The sequence below is a fragment of the Bos indicus genome, chromosome 18, assembly GCF_029378745.1.
Source record: "Bos indicus isolate NIAB-ARS_2022 breed Sahiwal x Tharparkar chromosome 18, NIAB-ARS_B.indTharparkar_mat_pri_1.0, whole genome shotgun sequence".
NCBI lineage: Eukaryota > Metazoa > Chordata > Mammalia > Artiodactyla > Bovidae > Bos > Bos indicus.
The window spans coordinates 58,059,972-58,078,099 of NC_091777.1; the positions used below are offsets into that span (position 1 = coordinate 58,059,972).

General features: G+C 45.8%; 1 protein-coding gene across 3 annotated transcripts; it reads right to left on the reverse strand.

The window, feature by feature from the left end:
* Positions 1-644: 644 nt before the first annotated feature.
* On the reverse strand, positions 645-17,909 carry SIGLEC5 (sialic acid binding Ig like lectin 5). Of its 3 annotated transcripts, none has more exons than XM_070771545.1 (9): positions 17,701-17,868; positions 17,215-17,604; positions 16,738-17,001; positions 16,452-16,499; positions 15,415-15,669; positions 15,046-15,330; positions 14,728-14,818; positions 13,508-13,589; positions 645-3,237 (listed from the first exon to the last, which is right to left on the reverse strand). In XM_070771545.1, exons 1-9 carry the CDS (start codon positions 17,735-17,737, stop codon positions 3,046-3,048), a joined length of 1,644 nt encoding a protein of 547 aa, XP_070627646.1. In that variant the 5' UTR covers positions 17,738-17,868; the 3' UTR covers positions 645-3,045. The 3 variants fall into 3 exon arrangements, with proteins under 3 accessions (XP_070627646.1, XP_070627645.1, XP_070627647.1); XM_070771544.1 differs by having other exon boundaries at positions 17,215-17,563; positions 17,701-17,831; XM_070771546.1 differs by lacking the exons at positions 645-3,237; positions 14,728-14,818 and having other exon boundaries at positions 17,215-17,563; positions 17,701-17,909.
* Between the last annotated feature and the right edge of the window lie 219 nt (positions 17,910-18,128).

The window sequence follows — 18,128 nt, forward strand, 5'->3', positions numbered from 1 at the left end:
GAGATGGCTGGATGGCATCACTGACTCGATGGACGTGAGTCTGAATGAACTCCGGGAGTTGGTGATGGACAGGGAGGCCTGGCATGCTGTGATTCATGGAGTCACAAAGAGTCGGACACGACTGAGTGGCTGAACTGAACTGAACTGAATGGGACTGGATGCCATGATCTCCGTTTTCTGAATGTTGAGCTTTAAGCCAACTTTTTCACTCTCCTCTTTCACTTTCATCAAGAGGCTCTTTAGTTCTTCACTTTCTGCCATAAGGGTGGTGTCATCTGCATATCTGAGGTTATTGAGATTTCTCCTGGCAATCTTGATTCCAGCTTATGCTTCTTCCAGCCCAGCGTTTCTCATGATGTATTCTGCATATAAGTTAAATAAGCAGGGTGACAATATACAGCCTTGATGGAACCCAGGTCTCCTGCATTGCAGGCAGATTCTTTACCAGCTGAGCCACCAGTGAAGCCCTTGGGGCCAGCCCCTAAAGAGATTCCTCAACCAGAGCCAATGTTGTAGATGGGCTGGCCCCTGTTCTTATTATGACTGCAAGATACACTTCAGCAAAAACTATCAGGAAACTTTGAAAAAAGCAAGGCCTACTGCTCACAAGTCCTGGAGGATACACAGCACACCCGAGGCTCAGGTGAAGGAGGTGGGAGAGAGCATGGATCCTCAGCTCTGCCTTTATTGGGGTACACGGTGGGGTCCCTAGGGTATCGTGGGTTCACTTTTATGGCGAATTTAAAACATAGGAAGTGGAATTAGGGCGTAAGAAGGGAAAAACAGGGTCACACAAGAGTCAGTTATCTACTTCACACAGAGCTTTCTAAACGGGAACTTCAGGGACTTCTCTGGAGGTCCAGTGGTTAAGGCTTCTCCTTCCAGTGCAGGTTGGGGTGTGTGTGTGGGGGGGTTCAATCTCTGGTTAGGAAGCTAAGATCCCACGTGCTTTGTGGCAAAAAACCAAAATATAAAACAGAGGCTATGTTGTAACAAATTCAATTAAGATTTTTTAAATTGTCCCCATCCAAAAAAAAAAAAAAAAATCTTTAAAAGGGAACTTCATGGGTGCGGTCACCTGGCTCTTTAAAGTCATAGCTGTCAATGTTTATTTGAGATGAATTATTTGACCTTGATGCCTCTGAAATGGATGCCTGGGCAATCAAAAGTTTAATGTCAGGCATTTACATTCAAAAAAGCTTAAGCTTATTGTTAGGCACTCACACTACACACGTGCTGGTGAAATACTGTCTATTTTTGCATTAGTGCTTTTTCCTGTAAAAATTAATTCAATTTTAGAGGAGGGGGAGTATGAGCTCTTTCTTCAGTGAAAGAAAGAGCTCATACTCTCAATCCAAATCTGTCGACAAGCTCAGGTTTGAAGGATGAGATGGTGGAAACAGATGAAAGCCAGGTAGCATGACCTCCAGGAAAGAGATCTCAAATTGCAAAGACATCTTTGTGAACCAGCCTGGAAGGCATAAGGAAGAATGGACCAAGAGGAGAGGGTGGGTGAGTACATAGCAGTGAGGTCGTCAGTCAGTCAGTCAGTTCAGTTGCTCAGTAGTGTCCAACTCTTTGCGACCCCATGGACTGCAGCACACCAGGCTTCCCTGTCACCAACTCCCGGAGCTTGCTCAAACTCATGTCCATCGAGTTGCTGATGCTGTCCAACTATCTCATCCTCTGCTATCCCCTTCTCTTCCTGCCTTCAATCTTTTCCAGGGTCATGGTCTTTTCCAATGAATCAGTTATTCACATCAGGTGGCCAAAGTATTGGAGTTTCAGCTTCAACATCAGTCCTTCCAATGAACACCCAGGACTGATCTCCTTTAGGATGCACTGGTTGGATCTCCTTGCAGTCCAAGTGACTCTCAAGAGTCTTCTCCAACATCACAGTTCAAAAGCATCAATTCTTTGGTGCTCAACTTTCCTTGTAGTCCAACTCTCTATGGACAGTTCTAGTGTGGTGCTGAGAGGAAATAGGTTTGTTCAGGAGAGTCGGGGTCAGCTCTCTGGCTATTGGAAAAATCCCTTTAGGGTCTATAAATGAAATAAGGAAGGGACTGGAGGTCAGCAGGTAAAGAAATATGCTGGAAGAATGGACAGATAAATGTGAGACAAGGAGATAACCCCAGAGAGATTATAAGATGCTGTATTATGAACCGAATGCCAGGCTGAGGGGCTAGTCTTTCCCTGGGGAGACTCCAAAGAGTTTCGGGATGGAGAATGACATCAATAAATTGCCACTCTGTCCTCTGTTCTGGTGTAAAAAACGAATAAACTGAAGCCTCAGTTAGAGTCCAGAAGGGGGCACTCTCACTGGCAGTGATGATACCAGAGCCCAACAGGAAGAAGGAAGACTCCTTTCCTGGCAAGGACTCAGCCAATGAAAAGCCATGGACTCACTCTTTCCTCTAGCCCTCAACTTCCTTTGCTCCTCTATAAAAGTGGTCTCCTTCCCTCCTTGAATTGGAACTTGCACATGGCTCTCCATGGTTGCAGACCCCAAGCAGCAATTCTAGGCTAATGCCAAATTAAACCCATCTTTGCTGGGAAATAGCTGTCTGTCTACTCGTTTCCAGTCAACACTAGTCACCCTCAGAAGAACTTGACGGGAGGACCTTTCTGTTCAGGAAGAGGAACCAGCAGACACTAGGCACACGCCATGTGATGGGACCTCTGTTCGTTGGTTTTAATATGTTCTTCCTTTTTTTCTTTTGAGGATTTTCCCCTTTATTTTTTTCTTTTTATATGTTCTTTCTTTAACGTTCACCAACTTGGAGGTAAGACACATGATCTCTGATTTACAGAACAGAAAACCGAGACACAGACAGGTGGACTGAATTGCTTGATGACGATACCTTAGGAAGTGCTGGAACCTGTCTGTGAGCCTGTTTCTCTAATCCCATCCCCTGTCTTCTTTCTGTTCTACCTGGGGACACTCATACAGTAGTTAAATATTGCCACCAAGGCTTCATCAACTAGTCCCTGACCTCTCCTTGTCCCCATAGAGGCTGGGACTGAGGTCTGGATGAGTCCTCATTAGCTTGTTTTGATCTCAGCGTACTCGGTGCTGGTGGCCTCCTGGTCCTGAGGCTCCCGAGATGTCATCTCATGAAAGTTGAGGGAGGCATAATGGAGGTCTTCCTGTTCCCCTGGGGGTGGGGCGTCCTCTGCAGGGGACAGCACCATCTGGTCAGGGGGGCTGTCTGAGCAAGGCTTTTTCCTGGAACCCTGAGAAAAAGGGAGAAAAAGGAGTCAGAGAAGGAGTAAGCAGGCATGAGCCCCAAAGGAAAGTTCAGTAGATGGGACGTTTATTCACTCATCTTGTTCCTCACATGCTTCCTGTGAACTCAAATATTCACTCATTCATTTACAATTTTGCCAAGACTGACTGGGCCGTATTGCAGGCTTATGAATCCTATTTAACCTTCACAGAAACCCAGTAGGAGTGATATTCTTATTATTCCCATTTTACAGGTAAGAAAATTGAGGTGGGGGAGAGGTGAAGTAACTTGCCCAAGGTCACTCATAGAGTGGATGGCAGAGCGAGGATTCAAACCCAGGCCTGCTGTTTTCTTGACAGTGTACCCTGCACCAAGTCCTGGGTGAGAGGCCAAATGAGCAGTGTGAGAAAACAGACATTGACCCTGACCTCAGGCAGCTTGCAGTCGGCTAGGAGGACTGGATTAGAGACAAGTAAACACAGCTAATGTCTAACTCTGGTGTGATTTATGAACTAGCTTGTGCAGAAGCCAGAAGAGATGGCAATTCTGGATCTTGGACCTGGATCCCATAAAACAAAAATGAAAATAAAGCAGGACCCAAGTCTCCCAGAAAAGAGGGTACCCAGACACTGGTATGCCATTCTCTTTTCTCCAAGTCTGTCCACGCACACCTACACCATCATGCTATAGACGAGTGTGTCGAAAGCAACATTAGCCTTCAAATGCTGCTGCTACTGCTAAGTCGCTTCAGTCGTGTCTGACTCTGTGCGACCCATAGACGGCAGCCCACCAGGCTCCCCTGTCCCTGGGATTCTCCAGGCAAGAACACTGGAGTGGGTTGCCATTTCCCTCTCCAATGCATGAAAGGAAAAGTGAAAGTGAAGTCGCTCAGTCATGTCTGACTCTTAGCGACCCCATGGACTACAGCCTACCAGGCTCCTTTGTCCATGGGATTTTTCCCGGTGAAAGTACTGGAGTGGGTTGCCATTGCCTTCTCCAAATAGTAGCTCATAAAAAAAGAAAAAGAATTCCAGGTTAGGAAAAAACAGTTTCACAACCTCAGAAGAAAAAAAAAGCATATCTAGACAGAGCTGTCCATATTAGGCATGAGCAAGATGGAATGACAAAACAGCTAGGTATTTTGACACTTCTGTAGCCAAAGAGGGAGAAATAAGAACATGTATCTTAATAGCCTTACCATATATTAAAAGAGGATTGAATTGATCCTCATAAGACAACACGGGCTTCCCAGGTCATGCTAGTAGTAAAGAATCCGCCTGCCAGTGCAAGAGACACAGATTCCATCCCTGGTTAGGAAGATACCCTGCAGTAGGAAGTGGCAACCCACTCCAGTATTCTTGCCTGGGAAACCCCATGGGCAGAAGAGCCTGGTGGGCTGCAGTCCATGGGGTTGCAAAGAATCAGACATGATTAGGTGATTGAGCACGCAGAAGACAAGATGCAGCTCAGATGAATAAACAGGAGAAAGCACTAAGTTCATTCCTTCATCCAACACCTCTTTGCTGAGTGCTGGTTATGAGCTAGGTGCCATTAAGTGCTGTTCTTTCAAAAGAGGCCATATGAGGAAGTGAAACAGCCCAAAATACCTGCCCGCATGCCCAGTTCCTTATTAGAGAAGGGAATAGTAACATTAGGTAAGAGTTGTAAGCAATTTCCCATGACCTAGGCACATTTCTAAGCACTTCTTGTAGCAACCCAATGAAACATGTACCAGCATAGCAATGGCCTCATTTCCAGAAGAGAAAATAAAGAAGCAGAGAGGTTAACTAACTTGTCCAAGGTCACACAGCTTGGAAGTGGTTGAGTCCAGGACTTGGACACAGGAGGATGAACTCCAGGGACTATGCAGCTCATTGCTTTACTATTCTGCCTACAGTATCAAAGTTACAGAAAGGCTGAGAGAGTTGACTTATCAGGGAAAAAACCCTGATGCTGCGAAAGATTGAAGGCAAAAGGAGAAGGAGGGGGAGAGGATGAGATGGTTAGATAACACCACTGACTCAATGGACATGAATTTGAGCAAAGTCCAGGAGATAGTGGAGGACAGTCCATGGCGTCGTGCGGTCCATGGGGTCGCAAAGAGTCTGACACGACTTAGTGGCTGTACAACAACAACAACATAATGGGGAAAACAAAGCTCTATCAGGGTTCCTGTTAAGATAGTGAATTCACACATACCACTGGCTCTGCTCACCAAGATCCAACAATCAAAAACTATAGATGGAACTATGGGATAACAAAATTTTATAATCAATTGTTGATTGATTAATCACCTTGAGGTTACTGGGGGGAAGTAAAAGCTAATTTGAACACATGGGGCTGGGGAGGTGACACGTTACAGCCCAGGGCTAGGGAAGCTGGCTTGTCGACAAGAGGAAGAACAGGTTCCCACAGATGTGCTTGAATTCTGCTCCCTTCCCTCCTCCACCCTTGCCTTGGGACAATCATTGCCTGCAGAATTCATAGAGCGTGGACAAGATGGTTATGTGCATGTGTCCAGAGGTAAATGCACCGAAGGCACCACCCCAGGGAGCACCGAAGGCTCCCTGGGGTGAAGAGAAGGAGAGAGGCCATGGAACCTCACTGGCCTTTGGGATTCGTGTCCTCCCTTTCTTCTTTCCCAAACTCCAGAGTCTAGTGGATCAAAATCCACAGAGATTTTGGATCAAAATCCAAAGCTCCTTCTCCTTGAGGTTGGAAGGCAAAGGGGTGACTTACTCTGCTTTTTCAGCGGAGAGAGGGGGACACGAAGTGGGACTGGTGGACAGTGGTTGTGGTGCCTGGGGCACTCCACCCTGCGACTGGTCCCCATCACTCCTTTGAGCCAACACAGGCCAGCATCTGCCCTTCACCTTCACCCAATCAACAGTCCAGACCAAATAGCTAACATCCCTGGGGAATATGCACCCCCCCACCCCCTGCCAGGTCAGAGGACTGAGCACCTGCAAAGTGTAAATATCCTGGAAGAAAAACCAACCAAAGGAGGCTGGGAACATCATGTACCTTCAAAAAACAAGTATTAGAACACTTTGATCAAGAGTTTTAAACCAAGCATGATAAACGCACTAAGAGGAGTAAGTGCTGACGTTACATCATGAACGTGAGACTAAGAAATTACGCTACTCTCTCAATCCCTCCCATCCTCTCCTTCACCAGCAGTGTCCAACATGAGTCTGTTCTCTCTCTGTATTATCATATGTAAATGAGATAGCAAGTGGGAAGTTGTTGTATAACACAGGGAGCTCAACCTGGTGCTCTGAGACAACCTAGAGGGGTGGGAGGGAGGTTCAGGAGGGAGGGGACACATGTATACTTGTGGCTGATTTACGTTGTTAAATGGCAGAAACCAACACAGCACTGTAAAGCAATTATCCTCCAAAAAAAAAACAGGAAAAGAAATTATGTACATCACTCAGTAACGATGTAATATCTCCGAGTGGTGACATATTGTAACTAGACGGCATGGTGATCATTTTGAAACAGAAATATCGAATCACTTATACTTCAAAAACAAGAAACAAGCAAACCCCCAGAAAAAGAGATCAGATTTGTGGTTGCCAGAGGCAGAAGGTGGGGATGGGGAAACTGAATCAAAGTGGTCAAAAGGTACAAACTTCCAGTTATAAGATAAATAAGTACTAGAGAGGTAATGTAGAATGTAATCATTAGAATTAACTCTGCTGTATGTTATACATGAAAGTTATTCAGAGTAAATCCTAACTGTTCTCATTGCAAGGAAAATATTTTTTTCTATTTCTTTAATTTTTTGTCTATAGGAGATGATGGATGTTCACTAATCTTATTAGGCTAGTCATTTCATGATGTATGTAAATCAATTCATTATTCTGTACACCTTAAACTTATACAATGCTATATGTCCAATATATCTCAGTAAGACTGGAAAAGAAAATTATACATATCAGTAATTATGTACATAAGATGTAAAACAAGAAGTTATGTAATCATGTAAGTTACATAAAAAGGAAATGTGTGTGCAGTTCTGTAAAACATGGAAATATGATGTCTGAGATATAAAAATAGGGAGAATCCAATGGTGGGATGAAGAATAGAATAAATACAGTTGAAGTATATCCGGGAGCTAGAAGAACCTTTGAGTCTCCCGTAGAAGGAAGCAGGGGAGGATGAAGAACAGAACACGTGAAAATGAAAGTTATGAATGACGAAGGAACTAGAAAATCTCAACATTCAGATGATAATGGTCCCCAAATGACATGCTTTCTTGGGGGGCCACACCACCAGCATGTGGGATCTTAGTTCCCCGGCCAGAGAGCAAACCTGTGCCTCCACACTGGGAGCATGGAGTCTTAACCACTGAGCCACCAGGGAAGTCCCAGTAGTCCCCAAATGAGATAAAAATGAAACCAAAAGAGGAAGAGATAATTGGACAAAAATAGTGGAGATAAAATTGTCAGAATTACAGAAAAAGTGAACTACATCAGCACAAAGTACCTCGCAAACACAAGAAAAAAGACAAGGAAAAATCCACAGCCAAATAAAGTACAGTTCATCTCAAGACTGTCAAAACTAAGGAGAAACATGCAAATGTTTCCAGGGAGAATGAGTGGATTACCTGCCAATGTGTGAGACTTGAGACCTCTAACAAGGATACCCGGTACAAGAAACAGTGAATCAAGTGTTCAGAGTATCCAAAGGAAATCACCTTGATCCTGGAATTGAGAGCCTACCAAATGAAATTCAATTGTGGGGGCATAAAAATATTTCAGATACAAGTCTCAATACAGGAAATACCAAGTTAAAAACATGTTAGGAGAAAGAACTCAAATACAAAGAATGCAAATAAAAATAAGAAAACTAAGAAACCACACACAATGAATGTAAGATACAAAGGTGATCAGATTGCCTCAGTAAAATGTGTAGCTGTCTATTTTTTTTAATGATCAGAGAATAGAAAAATGTTGAGTGTGTTCATAATTACGCAGAATGAAAACTGGAGATCTAGAGAAAGAACCAGCATGGCTGTAGAAGGTGGATGGAGGGGACACCAAAAGATATAACAGCACTCGAGTTCTTTTTGTTAGGTGTAAGACAGAGATGTTACTTTTTTTTTTTTTAATAAGAGAGGAGAAAATGAAATGTTTAAAAAAAATGGAACCAAGCAAAAGGAGAAGGTGAAATAGCACAAAGAAATCCACGTATATCAAGAACCACAATAAATACAAATAGTGTGAACTTGACACAGGATGTCAAGTTGGATTTTCAAATACCTGGTTATAGGGCTTCCCTGGTGGCTCAGTGGTAAAGAATCTGCCTGCCAATGTAGGAGACACAGGTTCGATCCCTGAGTCCAGGAAGATCCCACGTGCCTCATGGCAAATAAACCCTTGCACCAGAATTACTGAGCCTGTGCTCTAGAGGCTGAGATTCACAACAAGAGAAGCCATCGCGATGAGATGGCACCACAACCAGAGAATACCCTTGCTGGCCACAGCTAGAGAAAAGCTTGTGCAGAGCGAAGATCCAGCACAGCCAAAAATAATAAATAACATTAAGAAAAAACAAACTTAGTCATATACTATTCAAAAGAATCATTGCTAAAGCATTAAAAAAAAAAGTTAGAAGTGGGTGGGGAGAGGAAAGGATGGAAAAATACCAGATATCTAACTAACCAATGACAAAGCGGTGTGTCTATCTTAAGATCTAACCAAATAGATTTGAAACAAAAAGTATCACTAGACAGAGACAATCACAAGGTGTGGTTAAACGTGAGAAGATACGATACTTCTAAACTATACCCTTTTAATTTAAAAGTACATCACCTGTAAGAAATATATTTGATAAAACTCCAGGGGAAAATTGACAAGTAAACTGTCATAAGAGTTCAGATAATGATAGTTTAGGAAGACCTATTAGTAAAGATTTGGATTTGAACAATACAATGAACACACACTGGCCTATTGACCTTAGTTGGAATTTATGAAATAGAGTGTATATATATATACTTCTTAAGCATACAGGAACTATTTACAGAAATTCTTCACATAACCAAGTCACAGATAAAGTCTCAACAAAGTTAAAAAGTAAATATCATCAAAACAATGTACTCTGACAAAACCCAATTTAGTTAGAATTTAAGGATGGAAAGATGTTTTAAAATCCCCATACATTTGGATTTTTTTTATTAAAAATTTTTTAATTTATTTATTTGGCTGCACTGGGTCTTAGCTGCAGCATGTGGGATCTAGTTCCCTGACCAAAGATCGAGCCTGGGCCCCCTTCATTGGGAGCTCAGAGTCTTAGCCATTGGTCCACCAGGGAAGTCCCCTACATTTCAATTTTTAAAAATCCCCAATAATTTAAGATTCCTAAAAAAGTCACAATAGGTTTTTGCAATGTTTAGAACTGAATGGTATTAAAATAACACATTTCAAAACGTGTGAGGTGAAATTAAAGTGGTGTTCTGAGAGAAATGTATCCATAAAAACTTTTATAATGAAAGAAGGGTGCTATATATTAATAAGCTAAGTTGTTGTTGCTTAGTTGCTAAGTCCTGTCTGACAAACTCTTTTGCCAGAGTACTATGAAGTGTAGCCATACCAGGCTCCTCTGTCCATGGGATTTTCCAGGCAGGAATACTGGAGTGGGTTGCCATTTCCTTATCCAGTGAATCTTCCCGACCCAGGGATCAAACCCGGGTCTCCTGCATTGCAGGAGGATTCTTTTCACCAGGGAAGCCCCCAATGGGGAATTAATCCTAATTAAACAATATGCAATTAAGAGAATACTACTCATAACCTTTTGTCAACAAATTATAAAACTTAGATGAAATGAACAAACTGTTATCTCTAACACACTGTTTGTGTGTTAACGGACACACAAAATGACTGAGTTAGAAAAACCACATATAAAGACAAGGGCAGACCCAGGCGGCCTGTACAAGTGATACTTATTAGTCATTCAAGAAGCAGATCATCTCAATTTTACACACTCTCTTTCAGATAATATTAATAGAAAAAATGGAAAGATTCTACAATTCCTCGATATTATCTTGATACCCAAAGAAGAAAACAACAACAGGAGAAAGGAAGACAGAGGTCCATTTCACTCTTGCATACAGATGCGAAAGTGCTCAACAAAATATTAACACACTGAATCTACCAGAGTTTTAGAAAAAGAAAAAAAAACACTCACTGTGAACAATTTCATCTTTTCTCAGGAATGCTAGTTTCAAAATAGAAAATGTTGAACCGTTTCGCTCACCACTGGTAACAAATTATAGGGAAAATCATATCAGTGGATGTATCTGAAAAGTTCAACTGAGATGTATGATATAAACATAAAGTTATTTAGTGATAGCAAAGAACTTCCTCAGCCTGATAAAGACTATCCATACAAGCCACGACAGTTAAAAGCAAGAATATCACAAATTTTTCAGATGGTATCTTTATCTCTGAAAACGGATGGTTACAAGTAAGATATAAGAATTTTCCAGCTACCAAAGCAACAAGAATCTAAATGACACTCAAGACCAATTTGAGATATTTTTAAATTACAAAATAAATCCTCACACTTAAAAAGAATTGTTTTTCATTCTGCATATAGCAATGAGCAATCAGAAAAAAGCATGTACAGTAGTAGCAATAACTAGTATTTAGGAAGAAAAAAATTTTTTAAATACTAGTTATTGTTATAGAATAACTAGATGACCAAGACCTGTGTGAAGGAATTCTCCATCTTTCTTGAAAACATTTTTTTTAAAGACTTAAATGAATAGAGATAATCTGTTCTCTTGGATTAGAAGACTTGAATCCACAAATACACTCTTCCTGGATTGACCTATAGGTTCAATGCAATTCCAATCAAAACTCCAACAGGAGTATTTTGGGGAACTTGACATACTGATTTTAACATTTAAATAGAACAGCAGAGGCCCAAGAGTAGTCAAGACAACTTTGAAAGAAGAATCTGGAGAAGGACTTGCTCTATCAGATACCAGGACTTATTTTTGAGCTTATAGACTGTTGAATGTAGACACAGTTTTGACTCAAGGACTCTAAAATTGATCATTGGAATAGAAGAGGTCACAGAAAGAGGACCACCCACATTTGGAATTTTGATGAATGGCAGATCCACAGGGGAGGAAGTGAAGGACTATTTTGCAAAAAAAGAAGGAACATATATAGGTCAACACTGTACACCACACAGAAAAGTCAACTTCCCATAGATGAAGTCTTTAAATGCCAAAAGAAAAACAGAAAACTTTTAGTAGAAACTATCCTTGAATATCTTTCTACATCTTAAGATGGGAAAGAATTTCTTAAACCCCAAAGTTCTTATTACAATTAAGAACTTATCATCAAACGTCACCTTTAAAAAGGTAAAGTATGAGCTACTCACTGGGAGAAGATATTTACAATGTATATAATCTTTTAAAAAGCATAAAAATGTATAAAGCTCTCAAATTTAATAAGAAAAGGTCAAACATTCAATAGGAAAATGGGCTGTCAATGAGACCAGGCATTTTATGGAAAAGATGTTCATATGCTGCTGAAGCTGTAGAGAGATTTTCATCTTCATTGGTAACCAAGGAAATGCAAATCAACACCATAATGAGAATGTGAGATGACTGAAAAAAAAAATTGAGAAAACTAAGTGTTGGAGAGATTGTAGATCAACAGAACCTGATAGGCATAGATGAGAGTATGAGTGAACACAGTTGCTTTGGAAAATATTGTCATGATCTTCTAAATAGGAACTTTACAGACCCTATGACCTAGTAATTAAATTCCTAAGTAATGCTAAAGGAAAACTCTTGCATGTGAATACAATGAGACACGAATAAGGAATGTTTGTAATTGCAACACCAGGAAACAACTCCAATGTCCATCAATAGGAGCTTAGATAATAGACATAATCATAAAATACATCATTATACAATGGGGAACTGCAACTTTGTGCAAAAACATGAATGAATCTTTGCTATATAAGACTGTGTCTACTGGGCAAGTCCAAGAAGCATACCCAGCACATGACACCCTTGGAAGGTTCAGAAGCAACTAAAGAGTGTATATTTGGGGTAAACATATATGTGGTAACACCAGCATCAAAAGATTCAGAGCAGTGGTTACTGGGGGCGGGTCAGAGTAGAAGGGTAGATGAAAGTTATCATCAGTGTTTTAAGTCTCAGGTTGGATGGTAGATTTACACGTGTTTATCATATCATGTGTAACGATGAGTAAGTAAAAGTGAATACTGCTTGTTCCATTGATACTAGCTCGGTGATGAACAAAGCATTTTGGATAATTCCATTTAGGGCAACACAAGCCCAGTTTTTAAAAAGGGAACAGTGGTCTTGCTGGACAGGGATGGTGTGAGAGAAAATTACAGCCCTCGTTCTCAAGGACTTTACATATACGATGAGAAGGTGGAGACAGGTCAATGCACTGATGTTGTGTGATGTAACACAGGGTGTCGGGGATGGACACAGGACTTGGTGGATGGAGAGAAGGAAGGGAGAAGGCAAAGGTTCCCAGAATAAGAGATGCTGAGCTTGCAGCTGGAAGGAGGCAGCGAGGTGGATGGTTGAACTGCGAAAGGGAGGGCAGCTCAGGTAGTGAAGGGAAAGTTGCTCAGTCATATCTGACTCTTGGCAACCCCATGGAGTGTATAGTCCATGGGATTCTCCAGTCCAGAATACAGAGTGGATAGCCATTCTCTTCTCCAGGATATCTTCCCAACCCAGGGATCAAACGCAGGTCTCCTGCATTGCAGGTGGATTCTTTACCATCTGAACTACCAGGGAAGCCTAGTTCAGGTAGAAGGAACTGTATATTCAAAGACTCCGAGTCATAAGGGAATAGATCTCTCTGGACACAGGGAGAAGGCCAGTGTAGCTGGACCCTAGGGCAGGACCAGTGGCTGGAGCGGCCGTCAGGGGAGACGCCAGGAAAGACATCATATATCAGACCAACGATTATGACTTGATTCTCTAAGCATTGGGAGCAACAGCTTTGAGACTCCAGAATGGCTGGAAAGTACTGGTTTGGGGGGAGATAGTTCTAGCAGCCTGTATCCAGTAAAGAAGTGAATAGGCTCAGTGGTCAGCAGAGCACCACTGGGCCTGGGAGATGAAGGGGAAGAACCGAAGGGAAGCCAGCTCCCAGGTGTCTGCCTGGGGGAGCAGGCAGGAGCAGGAACTACTGATGGACTTAGCCTGAGTCTGCCAAATGGACATGCCTGGGGCCCCCACGGCTGGAGAAGACGCCCGCATCACTCACCCAGGCGACGGTACCCATGACCGGGTCTTCATCATCCACACCCTCTGGTCTCATGGCTGCCTGCTTTCTGCGGGCTTTCAGTCTAAGAGAAGAAACCGGTGTGCTGCAGTCAGGGCGGCTCAGACAAAGGTGGGCAAGCTGCCTCCCACTGCCCTCCCACTGCCCCCAGAACGACGGCTCGGGTATCCAGACCCTGAAACACTGGACTCAGAGGCCTTCCTGACACGGAAGTAAGTGCTTCATCTTCTTGGATGACCAGGACTTTGGCCAAGACTGAATTTCCATCACTAGAGACTTGACTTACAAACTTGTACATGAATGTCATTATTATTGACACATGGTGGCCAAAACAACCCAAATGTCCATCAGTGGATGAACGGATGAGTAGATGAATGAGTAGCTGAATGAGTAGCTAGTAAATGAATGAGTAGATGAATGAGTAGCTCCATTCATTCAAGGGAACATTGTTTGGAAATAAAAAAGAATGATGGAGACGTCTCTGGTGGCGCGGGGGATGAGAATCCGCCTGCCAATGCAAAGGACACAGGTTCAATCCCTGGTCTGGGAAGATTCCATGTGGCTCTGAGCAACTAAGCCTGTGCACCACAGCTACTGAGCCTGCGCTCTAGAGCCCTTGAGCTGCAATTCTGGAAGCCCGCACATCTTAGAGCCTGCACTTTGCAATAAGAGAAGCCATGGCAATGAGAAGCCTGTGTACCACAACCAAGACCCAGCACGGCCAAAAATTAATGAACTAATTTTTTTTTTTTTTAAAAGGAGTGAAGGACTGCCATGCATGAACCTTCAAAACATCACGTAAAGTGAGAGAAGTCAGTCACATGGGACCACATATTTTATCACTGCCCTTATTTGAAATGTCCAGAACAGACAACTCTAGAGAGATGGAAAACAGCCTAGCGTTTGCCTAGGGCAGAAGGTGGAACGGAGGGGATGATCAGGGGTGTGGATTTCCTTTTGGTTTCTCTTTCATTTGGGGCTAATGCAAAAATTCTGTCAAAATCACTGTCAAAGACACGCAGTTCTGAATAGACTAAAAGCCAATGAACTATGCACCTTAATGCATGGGAATTACATCTTGCTAAGGTTGTTACCCAACTCTGAACCTAATCTACGCTTCTCCACATTCCTGGGATTAAGAGACCTCTTTCCACACTCCCTACCACACACATCCCTATACCTCCCCAAGAACACAGACTTACATGTAAAAGAAAAGGAAGCACAAGCACAGGGACAGCAGGGCCATGGCACCAGCGCCTCCAAGAGCCCCAACAACCAGGAATGCAGGCTTCCCTGCAGGGAAGACGGCCAGGAGATGATCACGACCCCGAGATCAGTCTCTTGCCTTCCCGCCTCCTTGCAGAACTTTCTGGAGAGCCTCTTCAGGCCTGAGAAGGAGCCCCCTGTCCTAGAAAGCACCTTCTGCCCTGACCCCAGCCCCTCTCCCCGCCAAGCGTCATCTTCTCTAGGATGGAGACCCGCATCTCCTCTAAGCCTCTTCCCCCCAACAGACCCCTGACCTGGCAGCAGCAGGACAGACCCGCTCCGGGCCCCGTGGATGTTCAGGGCCTCGCAGCTGAGGCTGACGCCAGAGCTGAGCCCCTCTCGGAGGCTCAGGGAGCCGTTGGCCCAGGGCCCGGCGGAGCTGGAGCTGACCTCGAAGGAGGCGTTGCTGAAGTTCCCCTCCAGCAGAAGCTTGCCCAGCCTCCAGTGCAGGGAGGGGGCCGGCCGGGCTCGGGAGGAGCAGCTGCAGCGCAGACCCTCGTCCTCCTGGGAGCAGGAGGGGCCCAGCAGCTGCGGGGGGGCTGTGGGAGAGATGGGAGGGATCAGGGGCACCCCTCCCCTCCCTGGAACCCCGGCATCCTGTCCCCAGGAGACCCCACACTCACAGACCACGATGAGGCTCAGGGAGATATTTTCGGAGCCCAGCGGGTTCTGAGCCTGGCAGGTGAGCTCTGCTTCTGCAGTTCCTAAATACTGCAGCTCCAGGACCTCGGTGTTGGAGATGGGGGCGGCCTCCGGGGTGGGAGACCCTTGGAACCAGCTCAGTTGTGCAGGGGGTTTGCTGTCAGCAACACACAGCAGCTGCAGCTCCTGGCCCTCCGGGATGAGAATAGATGAGGTGTTCTGCAGAATCTTGAAGGCTTTGGGGGAAAGCGAAGTGGGAGAGCTGGGGGAGGCTGAGGTCTCCTCCTCCCTCTTTCCCAGGATCTCCTGGCCTCGCTCTCTCCTCCCCCCGCTGGCCAGCTGGGTTCCCTGCAGTCCCAGGACTGGACCTTCACACCCTAAGCAGGCTGAGCCAACGTGTCTGGGCCTCGTATCTTCAGGGGAGGCTTGGTGTCTCAATGGGACAGGCCTGGGCTGTTTGGTGGAAAGAAAACCCAGAGCCTCAAGGCTTGTGATGTTGATTCAGTGAAGGCAGCAGAGGATGGGACTAAGGAAGCTTTTGTGGAAGAAAGCCACACAATAGAACCACGGTGAAGGAAATGGGCTTTGAACAGGGTGTGTGAGTGTGTATACGTGTGGGGTGTATGTGTGTGTGCCTGTGTGTATGTGTGCGTGCCTGTGTGTATGTGTGCATGAGTGCATGTGTATATGTCCGTGAGTGTATGTGTGCATGATGGTGCCTGTGCTGTGGGTATATCTCTGTGTACATGTGTGATGTGTGTGTGCCTGTGTGCATGGGCGTTTCTGTGCATGTCTCAGTGTATGTTCATGTGTATGTATTATGTGTGTGTGCCTGTGTGTGTGAGTCTCAGTGTGTATTGCATGTGTGTGTGCTCTAGTGCTTGGGAGGTGTGGCAGGCTGGTGATTTTCTCCTTGCTCTTCCCATATCTGATCACATTCAAGCCCACTCCCCGGCCCCACCTTGGAGGCAGTCCCAGGAGCAGGACCCAGCCCTGGAGAGGAGAGGTCCTGTCCTACCTGTGACATTTCTGAAGGAGAGGCTGATGCGGAGGTTCCTCGGAGCATCTGGGGCAGAAAGACATGGGCTTGCTGCAGAGGGAGGAGTGGGATGGAAACTGACCAGCACCCCAGGAGGGAAACCAGGAATGGGGGGGCTGTCCTTCATGGTCACTCCCACCTCAACTCCCAGGGCGCAGACCCATAGAAGAGTGGGCTTGCCTTCTCTCTACACACGCACACACACGCACACACCCACACACACACACCACCGCCCTCAGGGACCCCATCGCCCCTCCACACTCACAGGAGACGTTGAGAAGGACGGTTCTCTCTAGGGTCACCTGCTGGAATGTCACCAGACAGGTAAGGTTGGTGCCGTGGTCCTGGGCCCTCGGGGTGAGGGTGAGCTCCGAGGAGTGGAGGGTGTCTGGGTTCATGGCATCAAGGGCGTCCCCCGCCCAGGAGAACAGGAGAGGGTGTGGCTCATCACAGGCTAGTGACAGTCTGCAGGTCAGCTTTGTGGGGCTGCCAGACTCCAGAGGCTCCAGAAAATGGATGTCGGGTTTCCCTGGAGAAAGGGAGATGAGGAGACAGAGGGAGATGCCTGGGCGCAGGGGTGTGGGGACCCAGAGGGTCAGGGTCACAACTCCTTCCCAGTTCTGGGTCTCTCGTGAACCCTCAAACCCCAAGACCTGGAGCAGGGAGGGCTCCTATACCCTGTTCCCGTTCTAATAGAGGAGTCTCCATGGGCCAGGGTCCTCTCCTGGGCCCCCTGTCATACCTGTCACCAGCAAATTCAGCTTTTTATCTCTGTAACTGTATCTCACATCATATCCTCTCTCCACTCGGAAGTAGTAGACTCCTGAGTCGCTCAGCCTGGCCTGTCTGATGCTCAGGGAGCAGTCATTGTTGTTGGGGTCCCCAAGGAGGCTGAATCGGCCCCGGGTCTCTGGCTTCACTCGTTTCCTTGGGTCGTTTGTGGCCACAGCATCATTGGTGTGCTGGTCTTTTTCCCGGAACCAGTAGATGAAAAGTTCGCCAGAGGAATACCAGGGATATCCCGAATTCCAGGGGTAGGAGAAGGAGCAGGTCACGCGGACGTCCATGCACGCCTTCACCGCCACTGATTCCTGCACTTCGAGCCCGTACCCTGCCATTTCCTGCACGGACCCTGGGGAACACAGAGGCTCAGCGGCAGCTCCAGCCCCTCCCCACGCGTGCTCCCCTCCCCCAGCCGTGAGCCCCGTCCCCCACCTCCCCCACTCACCCCCCCACAGCAGGGGCAGCAGCAGCAGGGGCACCATGTCAGCATCCGCCAGCACAGAGCCGGTTCAGGTCCCTCTGCTGGGGAGGGAAGCGCCCCGAATGTGGGGAGGGAACGAGGAAGCCCCAACAGGAAGCCAGAGGGTGACGGAGACAGAGCCTTGGCCAAGCACAGAAGGGGAACTTGGATGCCCCAGGCCATGGAGGAGGGGTGGCCCTGAGAAGGCAGAAGGTCACACCCCACACCCCACACCCCAGGGGGAGATCCTGAGGCCCCCAGAGGCCGAGAGGCTTCACCGCACGTGGCTCTGACATGACCACCCATCCAGTGATGCTCGGGTCCACGGTGGGATCGCCCAGCAGTCGGCACAACCAGAAAAGAGAAACCAGGTCCAGCCCTGGTCATCGGGTGGGACTGACCCTGCAACAGAG